Consider the following 26,215-nt stretch of genomic DNA (forward strand, 5'->3'; position numbering starts at 1 on the left):
TATTTATTTGTTTATTTTTGCAGGTTGTGTCTTAATAATAATAGACAGATTTGTCTTTTTAAAAAACGTTGCACTATCTCTGTAGAGTCTGTATCAGAGAGTATAGGTCTGTACTGTTGTAGTAGTGTGCAAAGCAGCCTCGGAAGAATCCAATAACACTGACAGGGTTTTTGTTGTTTAGATGGAAAGCATCGTGGCATTTCACACGTCCACTATTTACATTTACGATGAGACATATCCTTTGAATAATAACACGGCTGATTCGAAAAAGTACGCAGTGAGTTTTCTCGCGGAGATGCGTGAAGCTAACCGTGGAATCATCCGCTGATACTGTTGACAAGTTGAACTGCTACTGCTGCTGCTGCTGTCCCTACACAACTCACTCGCAGAGAGGATACAGGTAAGATTACTCTTTTTTTTTGCGCAGCAATATTCTTTATCTGTGATCATTTAAACTCGACATTATAACTTACTTCACAAACCACTAGGTTATATGTGTACTACTCAATTCGCGTGTACGCGTATCTCAACTGATCGAGCGATTCGCGTAGGTTATTGACTATCAATTGAGAGCAGTTGCTCGACTCTAATTGCAGAAACATTTCATACATTTTTGTTTTTGTGCGTTTGCAGATATCTCATTATGAATTCGTGATAGTTTACTTTAAAGCATTTGAAGATGTATCACTTGGCTACAATTGGTAGGCTATTTGTCTTCGTTGTTTTGAGGCAGCGCGTCATGCTTGATAGTAACACGCGCGCTCGTGAAATGCAGCCCTTTAATTCGATCGTGCTCGTTTTTGATTATGATTATGATGGGGGAAGCGCACGAGGAAGCGTTTTTCAGTTTTCTCACACCCAGAGCATCAAATTAAAGGGAATTAATTGGAATTATGCGAACAAATATGAATAAAGTGTTTTTGGTTTGGTCACTCATGAGAACTGACTTAGCCTTCATTTCAAGGCTTTTTGCATCTGTCAGAAAGGGGATTCCTGGTGTCAGTGCATTATGGCGCGATTTCAGGTGTAGCAAAGATATCATTCTAATAGAAGAGTTCTCTTGTTCTATTTTATGCTTCAAGTAGAGTAGTAACGATCTTTTAGAACGGCTTTTTTATTTTAATGTATTAGAATAGGCCTAAATCATTATCAAAATAGCGTAAATTATAAATTATCGGGACTTGTCTGGGCAAGTGTTTGAAATGGCACGTTTAAATAGAAAATTTCGCATCTTCTGGATGAATCCCAACAGGTCGACATTATGACATTTATACTTTTTCCCCTTACATTTAAGGATTTTTAAGGATTTTGAGGGGTGGGGGTGGGTCCACACACTGCCCAAACTTTAGCCTGCATTAGTAAATAATCATGGTGGGTAATTAAGTTTTAAAATTTCACACTGTAGGCTACTGTGAATTTGTAAACAGCAAAATAACGTTCTTATTAGCATATTCATGAGGTCGGTAACATTGATTGGACGAACACAGCTGACGTGCGCGCGACCTGTTTTGGGAAGCGATTGTTTGATAGAATGTGAAATGTAAGTTAGACGCTGAATCTGAACAGCGTTTGGAAGTTTCTGCTACAGTACAAAACGTATACATTTTTTATGAGGTAAGCGATGCTAAGTTTATGATTGGGTGGCGGATGTTTAACAATTCACTGTAACCGAAATAGTTCACTCTGTAACTGTTATAGCTAACGTTACCTTTGACACTGCAATTCTATGCTAACTCAAAGGATTCAAAACCAAAGTCTTTGTTCAAAACCCAGTGTTAAGGCCTGTTGTTCACAACAAGAACAATACGGTAACTATAATAATAAGTATAAGCGTCCACACCAACGGACAAACGTTTTGTTCATAATAAACGCGCGCATATATTCTCTGTGAACACAATTGCTGCGCGCGCTTTAAAGTCCGGTGAATTTTGATTGGCTGTCAATGTTTTGTTTTTTTTTCGTTCGTCAAAATGGCTGTGATTCCAAATTATGTCGTTCCTTTTTAAAAGGGTTAAACGCAGTGTGAAAAGAGTGAGATGTGATGTGCATTTGCAGTGACTTATGAAGTAATACAACTGGCATTTTCAATTATAAGGTTATATTTTATGAGCAGTTTTTTTTTATGGAGATGCTTTCATGTAATAATCAATGTGCAAATCAGACTAGTGGGTGAGTGATCAAGCCTCGTATTCCTTATCCCTTCATCTTTTAGTTAGGCTTAGTGTGATGTATATATCTGTGCATCTTTGCATGTTGGCTAATTAATTCTTAATTTGACAATGACATTCACTTTACCCTGCTGTAGGCCTACTGTTTTATTGACAAGGCTTAATGTCATATTGATAACATGTTAACACAATTCTGTGATCTATTTAAGTTTTCCTGTTCTTTAAAAACTCTTTTACCCCAGTTGAGATGGGAGCTTGTTAAATTAGGCAGTGCTGTCATTCATGGCACACTGAGCAGCGTTGCTCGTCAGGAGAATTTCAGATCTATGCAAAGAGCTACCCTTTGTTCCATTTTATAATTTAAATAAGTCATACATGTTTTTGAAAACGTTGTTTAAATGTAATTCAAGGATGGATGCTGTCACATTTGTTTTGCTGCTTCTTGCATCAGGAGGAGAGAATTTGTTGCATTTATAGAGCTTCATAAAGCAACAAAACAGTGTTGCAAAGCAGGCCAGTGGGGAGCATATGCATGCTTATGTTTTTATTGTTCTTCAGCATTTTGCAGTTCATCACATTGTGATGTTGCTTCAGTCAGATGGATGAGAGCTGACAGAGCTGAGCTTGAGTCTGCAAAAAGGGCTCTTGTACAGAGAAGACAGGATGAGCCTCAAGGTACGTTCCCATTGGCTGGTAGTTTCCTGCGAAGTGGACTTCACAGGGTATTCGTCAGGAAGTGGGTTGGGAATTTTAACTATCAGTCATTTTAGGCCATCAGAAGGACAAGAAATTTGGCTCAAATAAACAAAGTGATAAAAAGTTGAGGGTCCAGCAGCTTAATTCTACTCAGTTGTGGTTCCTATGCGATAGTTCGTTGGTATAAATTGACTGTCAATGTCGAAAATTTTTATGCTGCTTACAATTTACAATTACAATTGAAACACTTTAATTTATTATATATATATATATATATATATATATATATATATATATATATATATATATATACATATATATATACATACACACACACATATATATATATATATATATATATGTATATGTGTGTGTGTATGTATATATATATATATATATATATATATATATATATATATATATATATATATATATATATATATATATATATATATATAATGTGAAAGAACAGTAATTTAATGTTAGTTTTTAATAAATATTAATATAAATTTACTGATGTCCTCTGTTTAGTGTATAGTATGTTGCAGATACTTCTATTTCTATATTTTATTTAGCCTGGGGGGTAAGTTGTCTTTGGGGTCCATATAATGAGAGGGATTGTGTGAGTCTGTAAGGCCCCTGTTCTTTGGAACAATAACTATGGAGAATACTTTTTGTGCAAAAAAAAAAAAAAAAAGACTTTATTCAACTATTAAAGGTGAACTAAGTAATTTTTTTACCTTAACCGAACAGCTTCGGAGTCATTGGAATAGTTATATGACTTTTTTCGGGTTGAATGGTGGTCGTCTCGCACCCCCCAAGCGGCTGTGAGCCGAAAAACCACCCTTGCAACTTTCAACTTTAGCAAAAGTCTGCTAAAATTCGGTCATTATTGTGATCCCTCACGCTGTTCGAACTCTAAGCCTCTAAGAGAATGTCCCATCTGCTTTGATGTCGTTGATCTACTAGCCTCTGGTATCTGAGAGTCGCCAACGAGTTTTTCGACAGTGTTGTCAAATATCTATTCCGAAGCTGTAGGGGGAGCTCTATAGAGAAACCTGCAAGCAAAAAGCGAGAAAACAGCGAAGAAATTCCCGAAACTGCATAGCCCTGCTTTAATTTTCTTCTGTGTGGGCCTCAGAGTGAGTTCACATAGTGTAACAGCGCAGCGCTTCTGGGTTGTACGTCAGAACATAGCCTCACTATTGGCCAGCATCACATGCATCATACACATGACCAGCGTCGGCCAATAGTGAGCCTACGTTCTGACATACAACACTGAAGCGCCCACACAGAAGAAAATGAATATTTGATCTGGCCGTTTAGACCATGACAAAAAAAACAAAAAAAAAATGGATTTCAGCAAAAAATTCTCTTATTTTTAAAAAAACGTTTTCTTTAATTGAATATATATATATATATCTAAATGCTTCATGTCTGAACAAAGCCAATTAATAGTGTTAGTTTGCACCAAACACTGATGGAAAATGTGCTAAAAGGTAAGAAAATCATAGCTGTGGCAATAGTCATACCTAACAATTACTTGTTATACGTACATCGTGATCCGGTATGATAACAGTGAATAGTTTTGTCAGTTTGTTTGACCATCTTTGAGCGAAATGGCCATTGGATGAAAAGAAGAGACAGTGAGAGGTTTCCCTGTGAGGGTGAATGACTCTTTATGGCCACACACCTGCTGATAGCTCTGCTTGCCCCGTCTCTCCCAGGCCATTTGGTATGCTGCAAAAATCCACGACTGGGCGATACTGACTCTCCTTGGCACAGTTTGTGGCACCTGCTCTGAATAAACCTTCCTGATAAATAGCCTTTTTTAATGGCATTTCAGAGCAGAGCATCAATGTTTTTTTGTCCTAAATAACATTATTCTAGGTTTATCAACTGATAAATCATGTAAAAGAATTTGTACACTACACATTTCCAGGGAACAGGAAATTAGTATGTAGAGCACATATTTCTTTTGTCTGTGCTGCTGTGGGACTGTTTGTTGGATTGTGAAGGTCTAACAAATGTCAGGCCTACCTCAGGTTTGAGTGGTGCGGGCATGCGTTTTGCTTCTACGTCTTCAAAATGAGTTTTCATTGCTCATGCAATAGTTAAGTAGCTTGTTTAAAGATTTTATCAGCATCACATTCACAATGCATCTGAAAATAAGCCTTGTGTTCAGCTTTGAATGCTGTCAGTTCAACTGTGTTGATTTAAAAAAATAAGTTAATTATCTCACATTAATATGATAAAAAAAAAAAAGAGTTTAACAATATTCCTACAAATGTTAACCCCCATTGTAATACTACTGTAGTCTTAGTAATTAGCTGTAAAGTGATTTGTTCCCTTTGATAGTGTATTGGCTTCCTTCAGTCCTCTGCCAAAGGTGGTTTTGTTAGTTTTATTCTGTTCTGTACAGAACTTTGGTCAGCCTTGGTTGTTTTTAAATGTGCTTTATAAATAAATATTGTATTGTATTGTATTGTTTTTAAAAGACAGTCCCAGATAAGTTTCTTTATGCTATTCTTTACGAATTTTTATAATTTTTTTATTATTATTATTTACAAAGAATGAATCGTTAAAAATGTTTCACAAGTCTTTATTTAATATTTGTTATTTGTTACAGTAGGTATATGAATAGAGTGCATATATATATATATATATATTTTTTTTACATATAAAATTGACATTTTAGGTCATATGAGGATTCGCCTTACACAGGGATTTTGTTACGAATTGTAACGAAATGGTATAGGTACTTGCTAGAGTTTCTGAATATTAAGCTGGTACAGGAGAAAATATTGAAAAATTACACACTTTATCTTTAATCTGTGGCACAGTGGAAGTTAAGATGTTCAGATTGTTCATTCTGAACAAATACAAATATAATGTCCCTCGTTAACTGTTGAGTGATGGGAAGCCACTTTCATTTGATGCACATAAATGTTACCAATGAGCACAGGTGGTTACAGTACATGCTTCAGATTGTTGTTTTTCACCATGGACCTTCCCTTTATAGCGCAAAATGCCTTTACCTCTCTTGAACTAGATATGATGGTGGGCGTATTTGACAATAATATGATTATGTAATTTTATTGACTCAGTGGTGTCTTGCTGTGAAGCCATAAGATAATACAGAGAGATTCTTTAAGAATGCATCAGTCAATCATTTGATATTGCAGGTGACTTATTTTCTATTCAAAAGAATCCTGTTCTGAATAGCATTGTCATTTTAGACTTCCCCAGCTTCACTGTTCTGCTCTTGCACAGCAAAGTCACCATCCATCTGTCCTCACGTTCTCGTATGAATGATATTGGATAACATTTTAACTCCTGTGTTTGGGCTGCACCCAACTAATCCTCTTTTCCCAATCCCTTCTGCTCTGCACTGTGCTGGGACAAGGGCTTGATTTATGAAAATGTGATCTGGTGGAAATTTCCAGTCATTTCCCAATGCCCTTCTCATTTCCCAACCCTTTCTTCTATCACTCGCTCCACATCCTACTTGGCTGAGGAGACGCTTCCTGTCATACTTGACCCTGTTCCAGTGACACCGTCCAAGCAGGCTGGTGGGACTTGTCCTTCGGTGGATGTCATGGTGTGTGTGGATTAACCCTGGCTTGATAAGAGCTGCTTAATTGTAATCACTGGAACATCCAGAGAGGTTAAACACTGCACTGTGTGCCTCAGGACAGGAACTAAATAGCTGATGCTAGTTCACCTGGCTATACCAGAGAGGGCACCTGCAGAGTGGCATATTTGTGCAAAGTGCTGATATTGCAGGATAGGTGACGTTTGGAATGATCATTTACTAGTTCATAGTTTGTTTTAGGTCTAGATGATAAAACTGATAACCATCTTTATGATTTTGCGCAAAAATTATAATCATGATTATTAATCATGATTATTGTCTTTTTAGAAATTTCTTTTTACATTTGATCAGAATTATTGCATTTTCATAAGCACAAATTTACTTTACCTCAACTAGTTTCCTGATGTATTATTTATCTGATAAATGAACACCCATTAAATTATGAAACCTAGTACATCTCTTCAAAAATAAACCAGTGAAATTCCTAATATTAACTCCAACAATTCCAAACTATGTTAAGGTTTTTCTATTAAAACCACAACAACAAAAATGACTTTCTGTTGAGTTTTTGTATAGTCTAGATTCATGTTCAGAAGTAATCACTAAGGTTTGCTTGCAGATTTATTTGCGCAAATGACTGTGGGAAAGAAAACCGACTGGTTGTATTACGCTTTCATTTGAGCAAAATGCCACAGTAGAGAAGATTGCTAAACTCCAATGTACATGTTTGCTGGTGTTTTCAGATCATCTGTGTTTATTTTCCCCTTAGTGTGGAGAAAGTGCATGCGCATGGTTGCAGTGTTGCGCAGAAACATTGGGAAGTAAAACACTGGGCAGAAAATAAATCCATTTAAGAGAAAAGCTTTGAGTGGGGAATTTAAACTCTTGACATCTGGCAACCGCAAGCATGAAAGCTTGTTACCAATGCAAGATAATTTGAATGTCAAATGAAAATTAAATAAATAACCAGCTAAAAATCATGATCACGATTCAAATATGATTGATTGATGTTGTGCAATTCTAGATTGTTTCGTTATTTGTATCCAAAATTCTGGTCAGCAAAACATATTTGATTATATAATTATATATTTGCATATGTTGCCTGCAAAACCTTTTATTTCAAGAACGAATTTTTGAACCCTTAAACCAAAGTTTGACATGGCACCCTTCTCTGAGTTGAGATAAATTGTCTTATTTTTAATGATGTTTGTATGCGTTGTCTGTTGGAGGAGAGGCTGTGGGAAAGGAATGTCCTAATGATCCAGACTGCTTTGTTGGAGCATGACCCAGAGCCCCAGTGTGGCATGCCTGATCTCTGCCCTCTCTGAAATGGATCTTCTTTCTGAGCTCAGATGAGCGGAGCCGCTTTCAGTGCTCCCAATGGTGTGCCATTTGGATATCTGGCCAATAATTAGTCAAAACGTACTTTCATGTTTTCAAGTTTTATCATTATTTATAGCTGGTTTCTCCTCCTCCTTGAGTACTGAATGCAATTATGATGTGAGAAATGACTTTTTGGAAAGGTTTGTTTAATTAGCAGTGCCCTGAAAACACTCTGCTCAACATTGCAAAGCCACGCTCTCTCCAACTCACCACAGCCGTGCCAGAATTGCTGGGGATTAGCTAAGACTTTATTTTGAATACATTTCAAACACCAGCTCTCCTAAAGAGGTCATTTCACAATATATTTATTTATTTTGTTAGTCAAGCTTTTTTTGCGCCAAGTACAATCATGATTTCTCTCTCTTTCTGACACTTTAAACGAAACAGGCTTTTTTTTTTGCTGCTGTGCCTTTAGGACTTCTTCACCTGTGAAATGAGATATAGTGTTTTGCTGTGCTTACTCATGGTCTGGAGGTTTGCAGTTGGATCAAATATAGATGGCCTTGGCCTATCTTAGTCACAGGCTTTCTATGCAAAACCTTTGACGGGTTCATGAAACGATCCACACTAAAATGAGCCTAATAAGTCTGAAATGATCAGGGGCCTTGTTTAAATAAATAGACTTCAGGTGCTATTTCCTTAATTCTTGACTTCATTAATTCTTATCTCTGAATAGGTGGGAAAAGGTTTTAAACATTGAATAGACTTTACTGACATGAATATGAATTATATAGCCTAATTTTTGGAGGTCCATAACAAGTTGCAGTTGCAGGTTAAGCCCCAAAGTGTACTTTAGTTTTGAAGTGAAAGCTTAGCTTATGTGTGTACAGTCGAACACATAGCCTTTCAAATGATACAAAAATCGTTTGTATTTGTTTTTTTGTTGTTCTTGTTAAAACTAGAGTTGCGTGTCTCTTAACCCCCTCAAACAAGTACTCGCCAACGTGGATGCATTGTTGCGGTCTCAAATAGTTTGTTGTTCTTGTTTTGTCTTCTCTGTTTCTCTTTTGAATGAAATAAAATTTCAAGGCACATGTGTGAGTTGAGCGTACAAAGTGTGCACAGTTAGAAAAATGCGGCTCTGTGCACAGTACACATTACACATTAGTCCCTACACATTCACACAGCAATCCAGGTAAAATGCCATTAAAATACCAGAACAACTTTTCCGGTTAATACACAAATGTTCACACAAGCAACGATGTTCCGTCTTTTTACTGGTAAATCAGTTCTGTCAATTTCCTGATATCAGAAGTTGTAACATTACCAGTTCGTCTAGCGCATGTTTACATAGAAAAATCTGTAAAAGCAGCGGAACTTACCGTAAACAGCTCCGACAGAGCTAGGCTATATGATTTGCCTAAAGCAAACTTCTTACGTCTGTTATTTTTGTAAAGACTGTATTCGTGAAAGGAGCTATTATACACACTATGGTACTTAGTTTTAAAGTCGCCATGAAATCAAATTTGACAATTCGTATTTTTATATGTAATATTGTAGCGTGTATTATAAATAATTTATCTGTGCACTTCATTAATTTGTAAAAATTCATGTGCCCTTATATTCTTTAATCAAATATGTTATCCTTCCCTCCCCCCTCGAAATGAATTATCTTCTTTTCCTGTCATGTGCTATGGCACGAGGGCGTGGCAACTCCCCTCAAACCGTTAGTCTGCTATGAGCAGAGATGGAGAGGACGAGCGCTAAAGTAAAACCCTGCCCTCTATTCAATATTCCGTTTCACTTGGAAATACGTCACAACACTGGAGAAAAGTCGTTTGTAACTTCCGGTTCATGGCGACTTTAAAGGGTAACTAAACCCTAAACCAACTTTTTTTTAGTTAATGATCTGTAAGAATGGGGCTTTATTAGTGCTATTCGAGTAACTTTTTTGACATTTGGGTATAAAGTGTTTTAATTTTACAATATATGGTGTAAAAATGTCTGAGTGCTGCCCTCTTCAGGTTGAACGGTGGCTACTGCAGTTGAATTTTCCCATTGGATGTTTACCGTGGTACGTGACGTAAGCGGTGGCAGGTGAAGTAAGCAGGTTCCAGCTCACCACGCCCCTGGTACGAGCTCACCAAGCCCTTGGTATGAGCTAGCGTAGATTTATCTGTATTTAGTACAGTGGTCAGAGGGTACGTAGGTGTAGTGTTTCTGGTTGCAACAGCACTGCTGGACTGCATAGCTTTCCAGCAGACTTGGAAATTAGGCGCCAGTGGTTGCATGCACTTGGCCTGGAAGACCGTGAGTGTGAAACCTGCATTTTACGCGGGATTGCTTTTCTAACGCAATAGAGGTGGAAATGGGCTTCTCCACACAGCTCGCGCTGAAAAGCGACGCAGTGCCAAACGCTGCTCCTCCTGCATGGACTCCACCACCGCAGCGGCGTCTTGATGTGAGTGATCATATATATTTTAATCACAATTTATGGTTAGGCTAAAGTTAATCCTCTGGGGTCGACAAACGCGCCGGCGCATTTTGTTGGATTTTTTCACATAGCGGCAAAATATGAATATGCCTACAGAGAGCGCGCGCTATTGACATCAACTCGATAAAACTCATCAGATGCATGTACTTTATGTCGCCTTGCGACCCTGTGAGTCACTCTCCATTTTAGAGAGTCTGACAGCGGGTCTCAGGTGCACCCCCCCCCCCCCCCCCCCACCCCCCCCCGCCGCTCACGGTTCGTCCCCTCTATCTCCGCTGGGGTCTGCCCACTTTTCTAGCATTTTTCTAATATTGCCAGTGGGTGGAGTCAGGCTCTGACCAGGGGTTTAGTTACCCTTTAACAGAATGATGCTATTTTTGGACTGGAGAAGTTTTTGCGATGCAATAGACACAATTGTTTTCTTTGCATTGAAGTTTTGAAAGTGTAAGAATTTGATTTCTCATGAATCAATACAGATTTCCCGATTCGATTCCGATTCACAAGATCTCAATTCAATTCGAGATTTTCAATTCAATGATTACATTTTTCACTGGCCCCACCACAAAAATAGTTATTAAAATAGCGCAAGGTAAATATGAGGATGGCATCTAGTGGACAAGACTAGTAATACGATTAACATCAATCAGATATTATGTCCAGTGTTTGCGGAAATATCCTATATGGAAAAAAATATCGATTTGTGGCTTTTGAGAATGGATATCGAATCAACCACATTTAAAAAAAACGATTAATAGCCCTAATGACCAGGATTTTTTGCTTGTCTTTGCTCCCCCCTGCATAGTGCACAAACAAAACATTGTTTTAACTGTAACATCTTATTGCAGCCTCTCTTTTCTTAAAAATACATCTATTAAAGGTCTGTACATTGCCTGCCTCACATTAAATCAATATTTGCAGAAAGTAATTTTTAATGAAAGGATGTTTACCGTATCACTCCCCTGTTGGATCTGTGGCTTCCCACTGTATTTCAGGGACATGAAGAGCTCTTGATGGCCATTGAAGTATTTTAGCAGGAGACAGGATTGCTGAGCTACATGCAGGTTTGCCTGAATGGTCTCATAAAGAAGCTGTCAGATAAATGCTTTTCTGCTAATGCTTAAGACTGGGCAGGAAATGAAAGGAAGCCTCTGTCAGAGGCTGGATGTGGCAGGATGAACTGCCAGCTTTCTTATCACTGTGTCTTTATGCATGTACCGGTTTCTTTGGCAAACTCTGAAGCCTGGTCCAGTGTGTGCTGAGGAGAGGGGGAAATGAAGAACGCTGGACCAGCTGGACATGAATACTAGTGGACGACTGGATATAGAGGTGTCACATCTGTGATTGTGAATTTCCCACTACAGGACAGTGTGTGCTGACGGTGTAAACCTGGCAGGACTGGGACAGAGTAGAGATGGGCAGATCAATCTTGAAATATTGGTACTTAAGAAAGTGATTTTTCATTTAGAGGTTTCTCAGATGAAAACATTGATCTTAAGTGTTTATTCTTTTTTAATTATTAAGGAATTCATTTTCATGCAGCATGACAGTTTATGAGTATTATAATCTTTAAAGTAAAAATAAAGTTTATTAGCAAATGGCTGAGCAACTATTTGTCCTTCCGCTCATCTGAACACAAACAGAAATGCTGAAAAGCACAAGCTGTCACAGAAACGGAGAGAGCAGAGCGGTGCCTGCCAGAGGTCATTACAGGGAAAAGAAACATTATCTGACTACCTAGCTAAATGTTGAAGTGAATTTTTGCTTGGCTAAACAAGGATTAAATTAACACAAAAATATATCAGATAAAACACTGAATCATAATCACAATATACACTACTGTTCAAAATATTTTTTTCATCAGAAATTCAGTAAAAACAGTAATATTGTGAAATATCATTACAATTTTAAATAACTGTTTTCTTTCTATATTTATTAATAAAAAATAAATAAATAATTCCTCTAATGGAATCCATTTTCAGTGGCCAGAAAACATTCTAATATGCTGATTTAATCTTGACTGTATTTTACTGACCCCAAACTTTGAACAGTAGTGTAGTCAAGTCAAGTCAAGTCAAGTCAAGTTTATTTGTATAGCGCTTTTCACAATACAGATTGTATCAAAGCAGCTTCACAGTATTAAATTAGAATAATACAACAAAGTTTGTTTCAAGAGGAATTTATTGATTAATAAAATAAAATTAAATATCCCCAAAATATCCCCAACTGAGCAAGCCAAAGGGAACAGTGGCAAGGAACCGAAAAACTCCATCAAGTGACCTAATGGTGTCCTAAAACTACATCAGGTGACCTAATGGAGAAAAAAAACCTTGGGAGAACCCAGGCTCAGTCGGGGGCCAGTTCTCCTCTGGCATTTATGAGCTAGAGGCCGGATTGTAGTTTGAACTGTAAGATTATATGAATGCCTGGCTGAAGAGATGCGACTTTAATCTAGTTTTAAACTGGGAGAGCGAGTCTGAGCAACGAACAGTATCAGGAAGACTATTCCAGAGTTTTGAAGCCAAATGTGAAAATGCTCTCCCTCCTTGGGTGGTTCTGGATATCCTAGGTATGACCAAAAGCCTTGAATTTAGTGATCTTAAAGAGCGCGATGGATTATAGGGCGATAGAAGATCCGTTAAATAGACTGGAGCTAAGCCGTTTAGGGCTTTATAAGTCAGTAGCAATACCTTATAATTAATACGGAACTTTATAGGTAACCAATGCAGTGATGATAAAATCGGTGTTATATGATCATATTTTCTTGATCTCGTAAGAACTCTAGCGGCTGCATTTTGGACTAACTGTAGCTTGTTTATTGAGGATGCAGGACAACCAGCTAATAAAGCATTACAGTAATCCAGTCTCGAGGTCATGAATGCATGAACTAACTTTTCTGCATCAGAAACTGATAGCATATTACGTAGCTTAGCAATGTTTCTAAGGTGGAAAAAGGCTGTTTTTGTAACATATGAAATATGATTTTCAAAAGACAGGTTGCAATCGAGTATAACACCCAGGTCTTTTACTGTAGAGGATAAAGTAACAGGACATCCTATGATGTTAAAGTTGTATTGTGCGAGGTTTTGTGGGCGTTTTTTTGAACTGATAAGTATTACCTCTGTCTTGTCTGGATTTAATAAAAGAAAATTACTCGTCATCCAATCTTTTATATCTTTAACACACTCTGTCAATTTGGAAAATTTAGCGTTTTCATCCGGCCGTGATGAAATATATATTTGAGTGTCATCAGCATAACAATGGAAACTAATTCCATGTTTCCTTATAATATTTCCAAGTGGCATCATATATATTGAGAATAACAGAGGGCCTAACACAGATCCCTGCGGCACTCCATAGTTTACTGGAGTTATGATCGATTTTTCTCCATTTAAATAGACAAAATGGTAGCGGTCAGATAGGTATGATTTGAACCAGCTTAATGCTTGTCCTTGAGTGTAGGTAAATTAAATTATAAAAAGACATCCATATTTGGGAAAAGGTTTGATACCTATTGAAATGACGGAGTTACTTAAATCATTGGCCCTTCTTGTCTTAATTAGAGTCTAATTGTCTGGTTTCTGCAGAACTCAACTGTGAATTCTGGTTAGTGGAAGTAGATCATAAAGTTGATGATCTGACTGAATTGTGGATGAAATGTGACATTTTTATCATAGACTAATGGGTTTTTATGGTGTTTGATTTAACTTCAGACTTTTTAGATGATGTTAAATGAGTGCACACGTTCTATAATTGTTGTTAAGAAAAGGAGAGCCAAAAATTATAATTTGCAGTTTTAGGTCTATTTAATGTCAGTGTTTTTTTTTAAATGTTCAGTGGACATAATTATCAATTTTTTCCTCATAAATCATAATTTTTTATTTTATTTTAATAGAGACAATTGATAGTTTGATATTGGCCTTGATGGTGCTTGATATCAGATTGAAAAGAAAGTTAGTGGTATCACCCTTCACTAAAAGACAGATGTGCACATAGAAAGAAAGAGACTCAGAGAGCAGGTTAGAGAGCTCATCTGTCATGCTGCCACAGGAAATGACTCTTACTTTCTGGGGTTGCAAGACTTTTTAAGCTTCTGTCAAGCTGACCATGTTCCCAATGTCGGATGTTTTAGCCAAATCCTCTCTGGTTCATTTGCATACTGTTTCCCCTATTTACTGCCAAACCAACTAAAAGTCTGTTACTTCAACACTGATGAAATACATTGTGGCTTTTACTGAGGCATGCTAAATTAGAATGGAGGAATGCTATATATGCGCATGTGTGCAGATTCAGACCATGAATCATAATATAGTCTGCCATCAGCCTTTTTTTGTGCACAGGAGTACATATACTGGACACATCTAGGACATAGTCTTGCAAGTGTGTCAGTATAGGAACAAATATAATACTCACAATATCAAAGTGAATGTGAATCTAATTCGAAAAGTCTGTCAATATTTAATCTTCTTCATGTTGTTCCAAACTTGTTATATTTTTTGTCCATGGAAAACAGAAATATTTGAAAACATCATTTGAGCTCCTTTGAAAAAAATATGGGTTTAGGACGAAGGTAAATAAGGACAGATTTGTTTATGTTTGGCTGAACTGTTCCTTTAAGAAATGTTTTATTTGTTAATAATATAAATGCAGCACCATCGATTTTAGCACGACTTGTGAATCCTGCATCTAGCTCCTAGCTTTTGCATTATGTAAAAGTCAGCCCTAGTGTGAACTCATTCTCCTGGCATTATTGAGAGAAATATTGTTTTACGGCCAGGATAATATCTTCACTTTTCTGTTCTATGTGTTCCAAAGGCCAGTAGCCAATTCGCAAGTAACATAGCTCAGTTTACTCCCAGTACGGGTGAAGGATTGTTTGGGAAAGCTTCCCAATCAGAAGCTTTCTAACTTAAACTCACAAAGCCGGGTAGAGAAGGGAGGGCGAGATGGAGGGACAGTGAACAGAACAGTGAATCAGTTGGAGCAGGAGAATAACCAATAAGGACCAATCACAATGAATGACCGATTTATAACAAGGTTTATGATAGAAAGAGCATCATATATAGTGCTAATGTTGCCATAACCACAGAGCCAGCTGACTACAGAAGTTGCTCAGCATGACACCCCAGTGTGTAACTGCAGTGTTTGCTTTTCTAAAATATCTGAAAATATGCCTGGAAAACTTTCTTCTCATGTATGCATATTACACTATGCATGTATGTAAGGTATTTTTGAATCTGATCTGTGAAAGTAGTTGGTTTACATGGCAATAATATCTCTCTCTCTCTCTCTCTCTCTCTCTCTCTCTCTTTCTCTCTCTCTTTCTCTTTCTCTTTTTCTCTCTCTCTCTCTCTCTCTCTCTCTCATTATAAATGATGTTTATATAGATATAAATATATCCACATTCTGCTTTCATCTGTTGAATGGAGTATTCCATCAGTCATCTTATTTATTGTATACATGATAAAAGCCTTTCTTTTATCTGCCATGATGAGGAGATATTTTTATTTATATTAGCTCGAACATGTGTACTGGTAAAATGTGCCACAGCTTTCCTTAGGACCATTTGCACAGATCTTATAGGAAGATAATCATTACAAGTCTGTGGTAATCTATATGGATATCTTTCTTTCCCACTCATGAATGTCATCTTTTGATATATCATCTCTGTCACCAGATGTTTTCTGTATCAAAATCAGAATGAGCTTTATTGCCAAGTATGCTTACACAATTTGTTTTGGTGACAGAAGCTTTCAATGCACTGACAGAATGACAGCGACAAGAAACAGACAATAAAAATAAAATAAATAAATATAAAAATACACAATATGTAAACTAGACAATAGACAATATATGTATGTACAAAATAAGGTAATGTGAGACATGTTGAGCCCTTTTTTCATGGCATTAATTCGTAGACTGTCTGCAGATATGTATTTTTCTGTCCTATATTCTGCCCCGTCACCCCATCGGAGACGTGTGTCATCGTTTGAATAAACCATGCTGCATAAACAGGGCAAGAGCGCAGCCCTTTGAACAAATATGCATCGAAAGCTCGGAGGAGCCGTCAGATAGGATGGGACTGTAACTGAACTCTCCAAGGCTGTCTGCGGCAGTGGAAAGCATTACACGCATCCCTTTCCATGCGCCCCTGGAGGAAGTGAGCAAGCCTGAGGCTTTTATGAGCATAACCCGTGACATCGGTGAATAATGTTACGGGGCTCATTCAGGCCAGCTGTGTGGCATCCTGGAAGCCAGATGTATTGTAGTGAAGCTCTGATCAAACTACTGCCGTTTCCTCCCACATTTGCAGTGCGTCTGCGATGCAGAAGATCTGTGGAAATGACGAAGGTCTGACCTCCTCGTGTTCACCTTCACCTCACAGTCTTCTGTGAAACAGTTTGCCTCAGATGAGAGAGAAAGGTTGATTGGAAGTTTTGTGAAGGGGTTGAAGCGATTTTGAGCGTTCAGGCTGTTTTCTCTTCAGCTATTACGGACACTGCACTTCATATCTGTGGCGGAATAGAGGTAAATAACTTGGAATGGAAAATTCTGGAATAAACTCAAGCAGTGAATTGTGAATTTTAAACTTCAAGCCTAATGTATTTTCTGTGATAAAGCTATTTGTCACGTCCTCCCAAATGGTTTTTAAATGTCCCTTCTATTGTAACGCAGTTCAGTCTCTTTTAAAAGCTCACAGATGACACAACGGTTCTAAAGTTAAATGGATTTGAGCCAGTTTCAGGCCTCCAATTTTTCCAAGATTCTCAAATAATTTCAAATAAACGTTCTGAAGAAAAATTCAGAATTTCCTCAACTCATTTGTCATTCTTCTCTTACTTTTATATTCTCTCAATTATCTTTGCTAAAATCTCTATCTCTGACCTTTTGAAAGCCTCAGAGGGTAAGAAAAGAGTTGAATAAAAACTGTCTGGCATGATTTTCATATGAATACACTCTTGTTTGACCTTGTAGGGTGGCATTAATTCAACAGTCTTCCACTGCTGCGCTAATAATCCGCTCCCATATGCTGCAAATCCCTCGCAGCTTCCACTACAAACAATTCTCCCAGCAGTCTTTAACGCTCGACTCCCCAGCCTCTGGTCCAGATGTTGCTTTTTAATATTCAGGAAGTGGATCAGAAAATAATTAAACTCTGCGACAAGTGATGTGACCCCAATTACCTCGTTCCGTTGTGGTCGTGACAACATGGGCAAGATGAAGAGGAAGAACAACTGAGCTTTTGGTTTGAGGAATGAACATATTTAAGGGTGTAGGGGAGGAAAAGGGAGTGAGAGTGCGGGTGAAGAAACTCCTTGGTTTTTTCCTGTTTTAATTCTTGCCCTTGTCAAAATGGTGCTAGAAACTAGAGAAGTCAAAGCGAAGCGAATGAGTATCTGTCAGTCGGCTTGTTTTAGATCTATGACACTTGATTCCTCAGTCTTGACATGATTAGGATGACATGAAATAGCTTGTTACTGTTACTGCAATATGTGTAATGCTTTCGTGTGCACATCTCAGGGCTGTTGGCTTCACTACTTCCTACTTGCCCTAACTATGTGGGATGCATCAGATTTTGAGTGTCAAGTTATTTCTTTTACATGTCCTCACTTAAAGCAAAATTCATGGTGAAACTGATGTAACCAATCCAATTTTGACTTTAAACCAGTGATATGTCACAAAAGAAACCAAGCATCTGTCAAAATGTCATATTAAAGGGAATAATCATCCAAGAATGAAAATCCTGTTCTCACCCTCTTGATGCACCAAACCTGTATTTCTTTCTTATCTGGAACACAAAATTAAAAGTTTAGCAGGTGGTCCGAGTTGCTCTCTTGAGTACAGTGAAAGTTGATGTTGACCAGAGGCTGTCAAGCTCCAGCCCCCCCAACCCCTTCTGAAGCCATACACTAGCTTACATGGAAATGGACTGAAATTTAAGTTATTTACTGAAAATATTGTTTGACAGTTGTGGTCATCATTCATTGTATGCAAAAAATCAGCTTGGACATCTACTATAAATATCTTCTTTTGTGTGTTCCACAGAAGAAAGAACAGAAAGATAAATAATTACTTTAATTTTTTTTTATCAGTTATTCCTTTAAATCATTTTAACATGGAAAGATCACTTTTGACATTTCAATTGAAGTTGTATTGCACCTAGTTTTAATGTTTGGAATTGATTTGTTTAGGTATAATCTTCAAAAGCAATACCAGTAGCCACTTCTCCAGGATGCTAATGGCTGTCCTCTTCCTCTACTTCCTCTGCACAATCCACACTTCTTCTCTCGCTTCTAAGCTGAGCTCACATGGATGCCTCTGGCATTTGCGGTGTGCGCTCCAGCTCCAGCATATGGTGAAGAGAGGGAGAAGCCGGGAGATTAAAAAGGGTTTCTCTTGTACTTTCTCTCCTAGTGTTCTTTGATCCTCCACGTTTTTGTGGCATATTTGGGATTGTGCACTCAGATGGGTAGAGATTGATGCCTGCACTCATTCGTATCTCACTGGAGAGGCAGGTATCATCTCTAGAATCTGTTGTTCAGAACACAATGTTTATTTTTATTTTTATTTCTTTGCTGCTGTCCTTAAAGGGGTGGGAAGGGTTAGGCTTATAATGCCCCATTTTTAGTACAATATGTAAAATAAGTCTCTGTTGTCCCCAGAGTGTGTATGTGAAGTTTTAGCTCAAAATACCACACAGATATTTTTTTACAGCATGTTAAAGTTGTACCTTTTTGAGGGTCAGTAAAAACGCATAGTTTCGTGTGTGTCCCTTTAAATGCAAATTAGCTGCTGATCCTGGCACAGGGGGTGGAGCTTCAAGAGCTCTTGTGTTAGCAGATCTGATTACCTCATGCAGACAAGCACTAAAATGTCAGAAACTGTTCTGCCTTTTATGTTTAAACTGGAGTCGGACTACGATGGAGAGACTCAAGAAGTGACAAAATAAGAAGTGACAACATGTAGAACGCAACAGGACGTTTCTGAATGGTTAGTTGATGAATTTATGTTGCTGATGTGGAGTTAACTATCTGTATGTCTTTGATTAGCCTATTCTGTCATGATAATCTATAAATTCGTTCGTGTGGGAACTGTTGTAAGATGCCTACAGAGTGACATGTAATTGCAAATGTGTTACGTACTGTATTGCATGTAAAAACACGGATGCGACAGCTTGAGCAGACTCACAAATGTGCTCGACTACAACGACTCTTCCTCTTTTCAACATGGACTGCGTGTTCCCGGGGGCGGGGTTGTAGTAGGAAGAGGCATTATTACTGTATTCATGGATGTATGTATATACTACGCGTGTAACTGTTCTTGTTAAAAAATCAAACCGTACCGTTCGGCACGCACTTGCACTACGGTTCATCTTAAATCTGAAGACGCATCTATAATATGGTTTGTTGAAAATAATGCGTCAAACAGACAGAGTTCGGCTAATGTATGTTTCTGTTGATGGATACGCATTCTGGCTTCCCAATACGTTACATTGATGATAAAAAAAAAAAAAAAAACGTGGACAAAACAGTCACTCTTTGTAAACTTTGTTCAATAGGAGTAGGCTACTTTATTATATAATATGAACAGTCATTTACGCCGCCATCACCTGGGTGTTGATAGCATTCGAGCACACGTTGCTATCTGTGTTTAAACTGGACTCATTGAAGCCTTGCCAATTTAAACGTTCAAGCACAAGAAGACGCGAAAAAGAACTTGTGTGTGTGATGTGAGAATATTTGTGTGTGCTCCACTGATCTATATTGAGAACTGGATTGCTTATGACGTTATAAAAAGTGAAGCCTAGCGTATTGGTATTCCCTAGTATTCCCTCACATTCTATTGAATTATGGAAATCATCTGATTTTTTAATCATCTGAACTTTTCCTAACAAGTCAGCGTCTCCCTGTATGCTTACAACCAGTGCTGTCAAAAGTACCGACTTTGGTACCAAATCGGTACTGAAATTAAAAAAATGTGACAATACCAGCATTTCCGTCTAGCATTTTGAGCGCTGTTGAATGGATACACCTCTGAATGGCCAATGTGTTCACGCACTCAACATATATTTCACTGATTGGCCATTGTGTTTACGCGCTTAACATACTGTATGTCTGTGATTGGCTACAATGATCAACGCTTCAAAAACGTTGCAAACAGACATTTTTTTACGATTCTCACTGAAGCGTTTGAAAGCAGGCGTCTATCAATGGATATTAGGGATCCGCTGATAGATGCCTGCTTTCAAACTCTCCCGTGTGTGTCTGTGTAAGCACTCAGTGAAGAGCGTCTAATTACAACATGGCCTCTATTTACAACAGCGCCATAACCAAGTCAAAGGTCGTATACTGACTCAGTTGCATATCTTTAAAAAAATTAACCAATCAACAATTTTAAGCATCATTTTCATTCTCAGTGACCCAGAATTAGTAATTAGTAGATCCTAGTGCATCTTACATTTGCCACCATGGTATCAACAGCACAGTCAAATCTAGATGTTACTTCAAAATTGGCTTTGTAAGATGCCAGTGAAGCTAACATTTCCAGTTTTACTCACTAAAAGGAGGTCTGCACTGGGTTTTTCAAGTTATATTATCTATCCACATATATTTCCGAGGGGTAGCGGACCAGCATGGCCTCTGCTCAGTCTTGGTAGAGTGCCCTGTGAAATGGCTGTTCTCTGATGGCTGGTGTCTGGGGAGCCTGTTTTTGCTCTCATTAGAGCCCTGCAATTTATAGCATGGATGGCCCTGAATTTCATGCTTCAAAGTGAAGGAGAGTCTGTGGACGTTCTGTAAATTAGCCTTTATGACAGGGGGGAAACATGGACCTGTTAGTGAAATCGCTCTCATTTACCCTCTCTCTCACATGCTCTTATCTTCCTCTCCCTTTTATTTGCTTCCGTTCCGTTAACTGTTTTACCGTAGACTCACATACTATACTGTGGAAACGGAAAGACTACTCGATTAATGTAGTAGATAATGCATAAATAGGCAAAGTGCAAATTACGTAGTGATTTACATGAGGAACTTAATTTTAAATTTAAGTTTAACAGAAAATTTTCAGTTGTAATCTGTTAGGGTTTTCGATTCATTAAGAAAACATAATGATATACTGATGGTTTCAGTAAAGATATCTGTGTATTATCTTTTTTTTTTTTTTTTTTTTGCCAGTAGTTGCTTCAGAAATCCTTAAGTTCTTAAGTGATTTTCCTTCTTTTGCATTATGGGTCTTTTGTATTTGTTCTAAGACACGTCCAGATTGATGATGTGCGGTGTGCGTCTGTACTATGTAATTTCAGCCCACCGCTCACCAGATCTGAGCTATTTTGTAAAGTCCATTAAAAAAATTATTGCATCAGCCTCAATTATCTCAAGTCAAATGTAAAAGTTGATGGTCCACCCGGCACTTTTCATTAAAGGAGGCCGCCTTGCCTTTTAATTACCCGACATATTTTTCTCCCTGAGAGTTTTAATGGCATCAGAGTGTGTTAAATGGAAATTTCATTTAGAAACAGTGTTTAGTAATAGGTGATCCTTTACAAAGAGTTGAAGCAATGTGAATTCATGGGTATTTGTGTATGCAGTCTGTAGACTGATTATAACCATGTAAATGAATGCATCTATGCAGTGCTGATTTTTGGAATAGCTTTAGATCAGAGCTTGTCTGGGCGGCACGGTTTCGACTGCCTAATACCTGTGTCTCATATCTCATTCTAAATACATTGGACTGCTTAAATTTGCTGCTTTATATAATTCAGTGATGTGTTTTATCATGGAGACAGCAGCACCTCATGCATTATTTGGCCCCCATCCCTCCGCAGTCTCGGCAGTAATACAGTATGCATATGCTAATAGGTTTCTATTCATTGAGTTTGCTGTGGGCTGATGTACTGAGGGGATAGAACCCTGAATGTGTGACCTTCTCCTCCTCCTCCTCGAATAGATTTGATGGATTTATAGTCAGATATAACTGCTCTCTCAAATGCTGAATATTTCAATCTTAGTTCTCCTGAGACACAGAAGACTGGCAAGACATTGACAGCCACAAAATGTTTGTGGTGTTGAGGCTAGTATCAGTGTTTGTGAAACTCATTTGGAGGAGCATTTCTAAAAATAGAGTAAATGGTAGAAATGGAATAAAACAACATTGTGAGGCAAACCAAGTAAGTCAAAGCATTAGGTTGCAGTTAGGTAATGTCATAATACAATATTTTAGAAGCAACGTTTTTTTGTGAAACTGTGGTGGGTGGACCAACCTTTTTGTGAGTGAGGGCTCGCTGAAGGGATAAAATAGTCTAGAGGGCTACTTGTTTGATATAGGCTACTCATGTATATATACACACATACACTACCAGTCAAAAGTTTTGAAAAATACAACAACAAAAAACAGTAATATTGTTAAATATTATGACAATTGAATTTATAATTATAATTTATTCCTGTGATCAAAGCTGAATTTTCAGCATCATTACTCCAGTCTTCAGTGTCACATGATCCTTCAGAATGATTTGATGCTCAAAAAGCATTCATTATTATTATCAATGTTGAAAAGTTATAAAAAAAAATTCAGGATTCTTTGATGAATAGAAAAATGTTTAGAAAGATCTTTTTATTATTTGTAGAAAGCCTTTCTTTAAAGTGAATTTCGTTTTGTATAAATTGTATCTTCATTTTAATCAATGTTTCATCAACCAGTTGCCTGGATTTAATAAATAAGAAGCATATTTTAGCAGACAATATGCACGTTCACTAAAGCGAAGATGGCGAGTCAGCATCGTCAACTGACATTGACACAGGAAACACTAGTTTATTAATAAACAATTAAAATGTCTCCTTGCTATATTTGACACATTCATAATCATTACTTTTGCTGGTTCTTTGAGACAGCTTTTAGGTGGGTATTGGCAGCGTCACCCTCTGGTTACATGAATGCGTCACCACCGCATCAGCACCGAAAACATGGGGAGTTTTTTTTTTAGACAATAATAATCGCACAACCTATTCGATATAATTAAATCAACTAATCGAAAATGTGTATATATACAGTATATATATATATATATATATATATATATATATATATATATATATAACTCTAAATTAAGCTTCGGTTGCAGCCTGTGACTTTTTAGCAGGTCTTGTAAAAAATGATTGCTGCCTGCTTAATGTTGCTTTCATCTCACTAACTTTTTCTTTTCTAAGTGATGTATCTGGTGGATAAACGGACATTGAAGGTCTTGTGGGTTGTGATGAAATGTCTCTCCGCATTGTGTCTCTTGGCAACCGCAATGCTAGCTCAGGGATGGAAATTAACTTTTTTGTCCACCGGCCACTGTGGCTGGTGGATTTCAAAATCTACCAGCCACTCAATGTTTTTACCAGCCACTTTCTTGTTTTTAACCGACAATGTGTAACTGCATGTGAAAATTAATACTACAAGATCTACAATACTTAAGCAGTTTATTTAATCTCAAGTCTCAATGAAATACTGACATTTTCTCTTTCTCTCTTATATATATTTCTCTTTTTTACCTGGATGTGGCATTTGAATGATTCGTGGTCTTTTATGGCTTCCAGTTTTAGGTTTTTAGTCCCAACAATGAAACTAGGGCTGGGCGATATGGACCAAAAGTCATATCCCGATTATTTAGGCTGAATATCGATATACGATATATATCCCGATATTTTTTCCTCAAAGTGAGAGCAAATGTTCAGTCAAAGTCAAAGCCAAATATGACATGTCACAAGTAGTTTTATTGAAACCGGCTATTTCCACACACACAAGTACTGTCCCCCTTTACTTAACATAAATTGTAAGAATATGACTAATAGTAAAGACTAGTACTAATAAATAAACATTAGGCCTATGCTAAAGCTATTAAATAGCAGTCCCAAACTAGTTTTTGTTAATACAATGTTGGTATGAGCCACTAGAGTCATTTAAAAATATTAAAAATAACACAAAGAAAAATAAAGTGGCATTTTTGGGGTTAATATGGAAACGACAGTTGCCATGGTGAATACACAATATTAACAATAACTGTTAATGAACCATGGAAACTGCTCCTGGTGAACAGAATGAAAATCATACCTGCATTACTTTTATTTTGTGTAATTTACAACGTAACGGCGTTGCATGCTCGTAGTTTCTTGTGCACTTTATATACAGTGAGGCGATACACAGCGCGCGCCGCCGCATTTGCGCGTGCATTTGAAGAGTGTTCGCTCCGAGCACAGGATAACGGCTGACGTGACAGGACAAGAAAGTCCGTTTTTCTGAGGTGAAAGACTTTATTTCAGCGTACACTTATGTCCTCTAAAAGTGTCCGCCGTCTGTGTGAAACAGTATATTTTTATTTACCCGCCACGGTGGCCGGTAGGTGAAGCGAGTTTACCCGCCACAACACAAAATCACCCGCATTTGGCTGGTGGCGGGTGCTAATTTCCATCCCTGTGCTAGCTCCACAGATGAGGCATACAGCTTTATCTTTAACGTTAGTGAAGAGGAATTCTGTCTTCCACTCCTCGTTAAAATAATAAGTCTTTTTGCATGACCTGCATCATCATCCATAATTAATCTTTTTTCTTTTTTATAGTTCAATTGATCTTATTTATGCCGTCTGCCCGCGACCGCCTCAACTCACAGAACAATAGCATAAAAGTAAGGTGTTTTTTTTTACCACAAACGTGCAGATTCTAAATATTTCAAATTATTGAATGATTTTATTATGTTTTAATGTTATATGAAATGTTACCATTAGTTATTTTTCTCATTTTATGTAATTATCATAAAATAAAATAAATAAAATGGAAGAAAACATTTTAAAGTTAAATTCATCAATCTGGTGCACTTTGGGAGTTCAAAATTAAGAGCTCCAACCCATATTCAGTGTGAAAAGAAAAAGTCTGTGCATTGACTTCTATCTGAACTTTAAATGGTAATTCAAACCTCTTTTTAGTTTTGATATAGTCTACATTACATTACATTACACTACATACTACCACTACTACTAATAATCATTTTATGATATTATTCCTATGACAGTAATAGTAATAAACAATAATTTATGTGAATAAATTCTACAGGAATAAATGCTGTTATTGTCAAATATACAATTATGAAAATGCGTGACTTGTGTCCGCTACGTTCCCAAATGCATGCTAAACTCAGCACATGCACAGATGGAGTTTCCTGCATTCATGAACCGGTATTTGAGAATCGAACCTGTGGAGCTGACCACGTGAGCGAAGTTCACACTTCTCTTTGCGCAGTGCACACAGACAGTCTTTTGATAAGGACACAAAATCGTACTATTTGATTTTAGTTTGTTTGACAGCAATGGCGCAAAACACGACATTAAAGACCTTTTGTCCTGGTTTCACAGACAGGGTTTAGATTAAGCCAGGATTAGGCCTTAGTTCAATTAGGACATTTAAGTATATGTCAGTGTAAATTGCTTTCAGTTAAGACCGCTTAAACATGCATTTTAGTCTGGGACTAATGTTAAGGCACTGTCTAGGGCCGCCACTGTCTAATGAATGGGAAGCACTGAAATCTATTTGTGGCGGTTAATGTTGATATTGTGGGGGGAACCGTGCCACAAATAAATCAATGTATGGGAACATTGCACTCAGAAATTAAAACGTCTACACTACAACCCATCAAAGTAAATGTTTTGTTTAACTTGATGAAATTATGAAATATATTACTATTGTACAGTAAAATGTACTTCTCAAATTAATAACAATAATGAATCACATAATAGCACCTTTTTTTCCATCTGTTTTCATTTAAACAGTAAACCTCTGTTGTGCAGCACCAAAAAGTGAAAAGAATTGTTCACGTTTCATTTGATTACATAATTTGATTAATCAAAGTTTTATGCATTTATTTTATTACCACCATTTTTGATAATACATTGTCATAAAATATTAAAAT

The 26,215-nt window shown here is 37.4% G+C and overlaps 1 protein-coding gene across 16 annotated transcripts in view; it reads left to right on the top strand.

Moving 5' to 3' along the window:
* Positions 1 to 126: 126 nt before the first annotated feature.
* Positions 127 to 26,215, top strand: part of arvcfb (ARVCF delta catenin family member b) — a 216,249-nt gene continuing 190,160 nt past the window's right edge. For 4 of the 16 annotated variants that reach the window (XM_082169434.1, XM_082169436.1, XM_082169433.1 and 1 more), the window contains exon 1: positions 2,747 to 2,843. In XM_082169434.1, coding sequence (XP_082025560.1) covers positions 2,771 to 2,843 — 73 coding nt within the window. In that variant the 5' untranslated portion in view covers positions 2,747 to 2,770. Of the gene's footprint in view, positions 401 to 2,744; positions 2,844 to 26,215 lie in introns of those variants that run through there. The other 12 variants (XM_082169421.1, XM_082169423.1, XM_082169424.1 and 9 more) reach the window with 6 other exon arrangements.

This window comes from Leuciscus leuciscus (genome assembly GCF_965113295.1).
Source record: "Leuciscus leuciscus genome assembly, chromosome: 5".
Classification (NCBI taxonomy): Eukaryota; Metazoa; Chordata; class Actinopteri; order Cypriniformes; family Leuciscidae; genus Leuciscus; species Leuciscus leuciscus.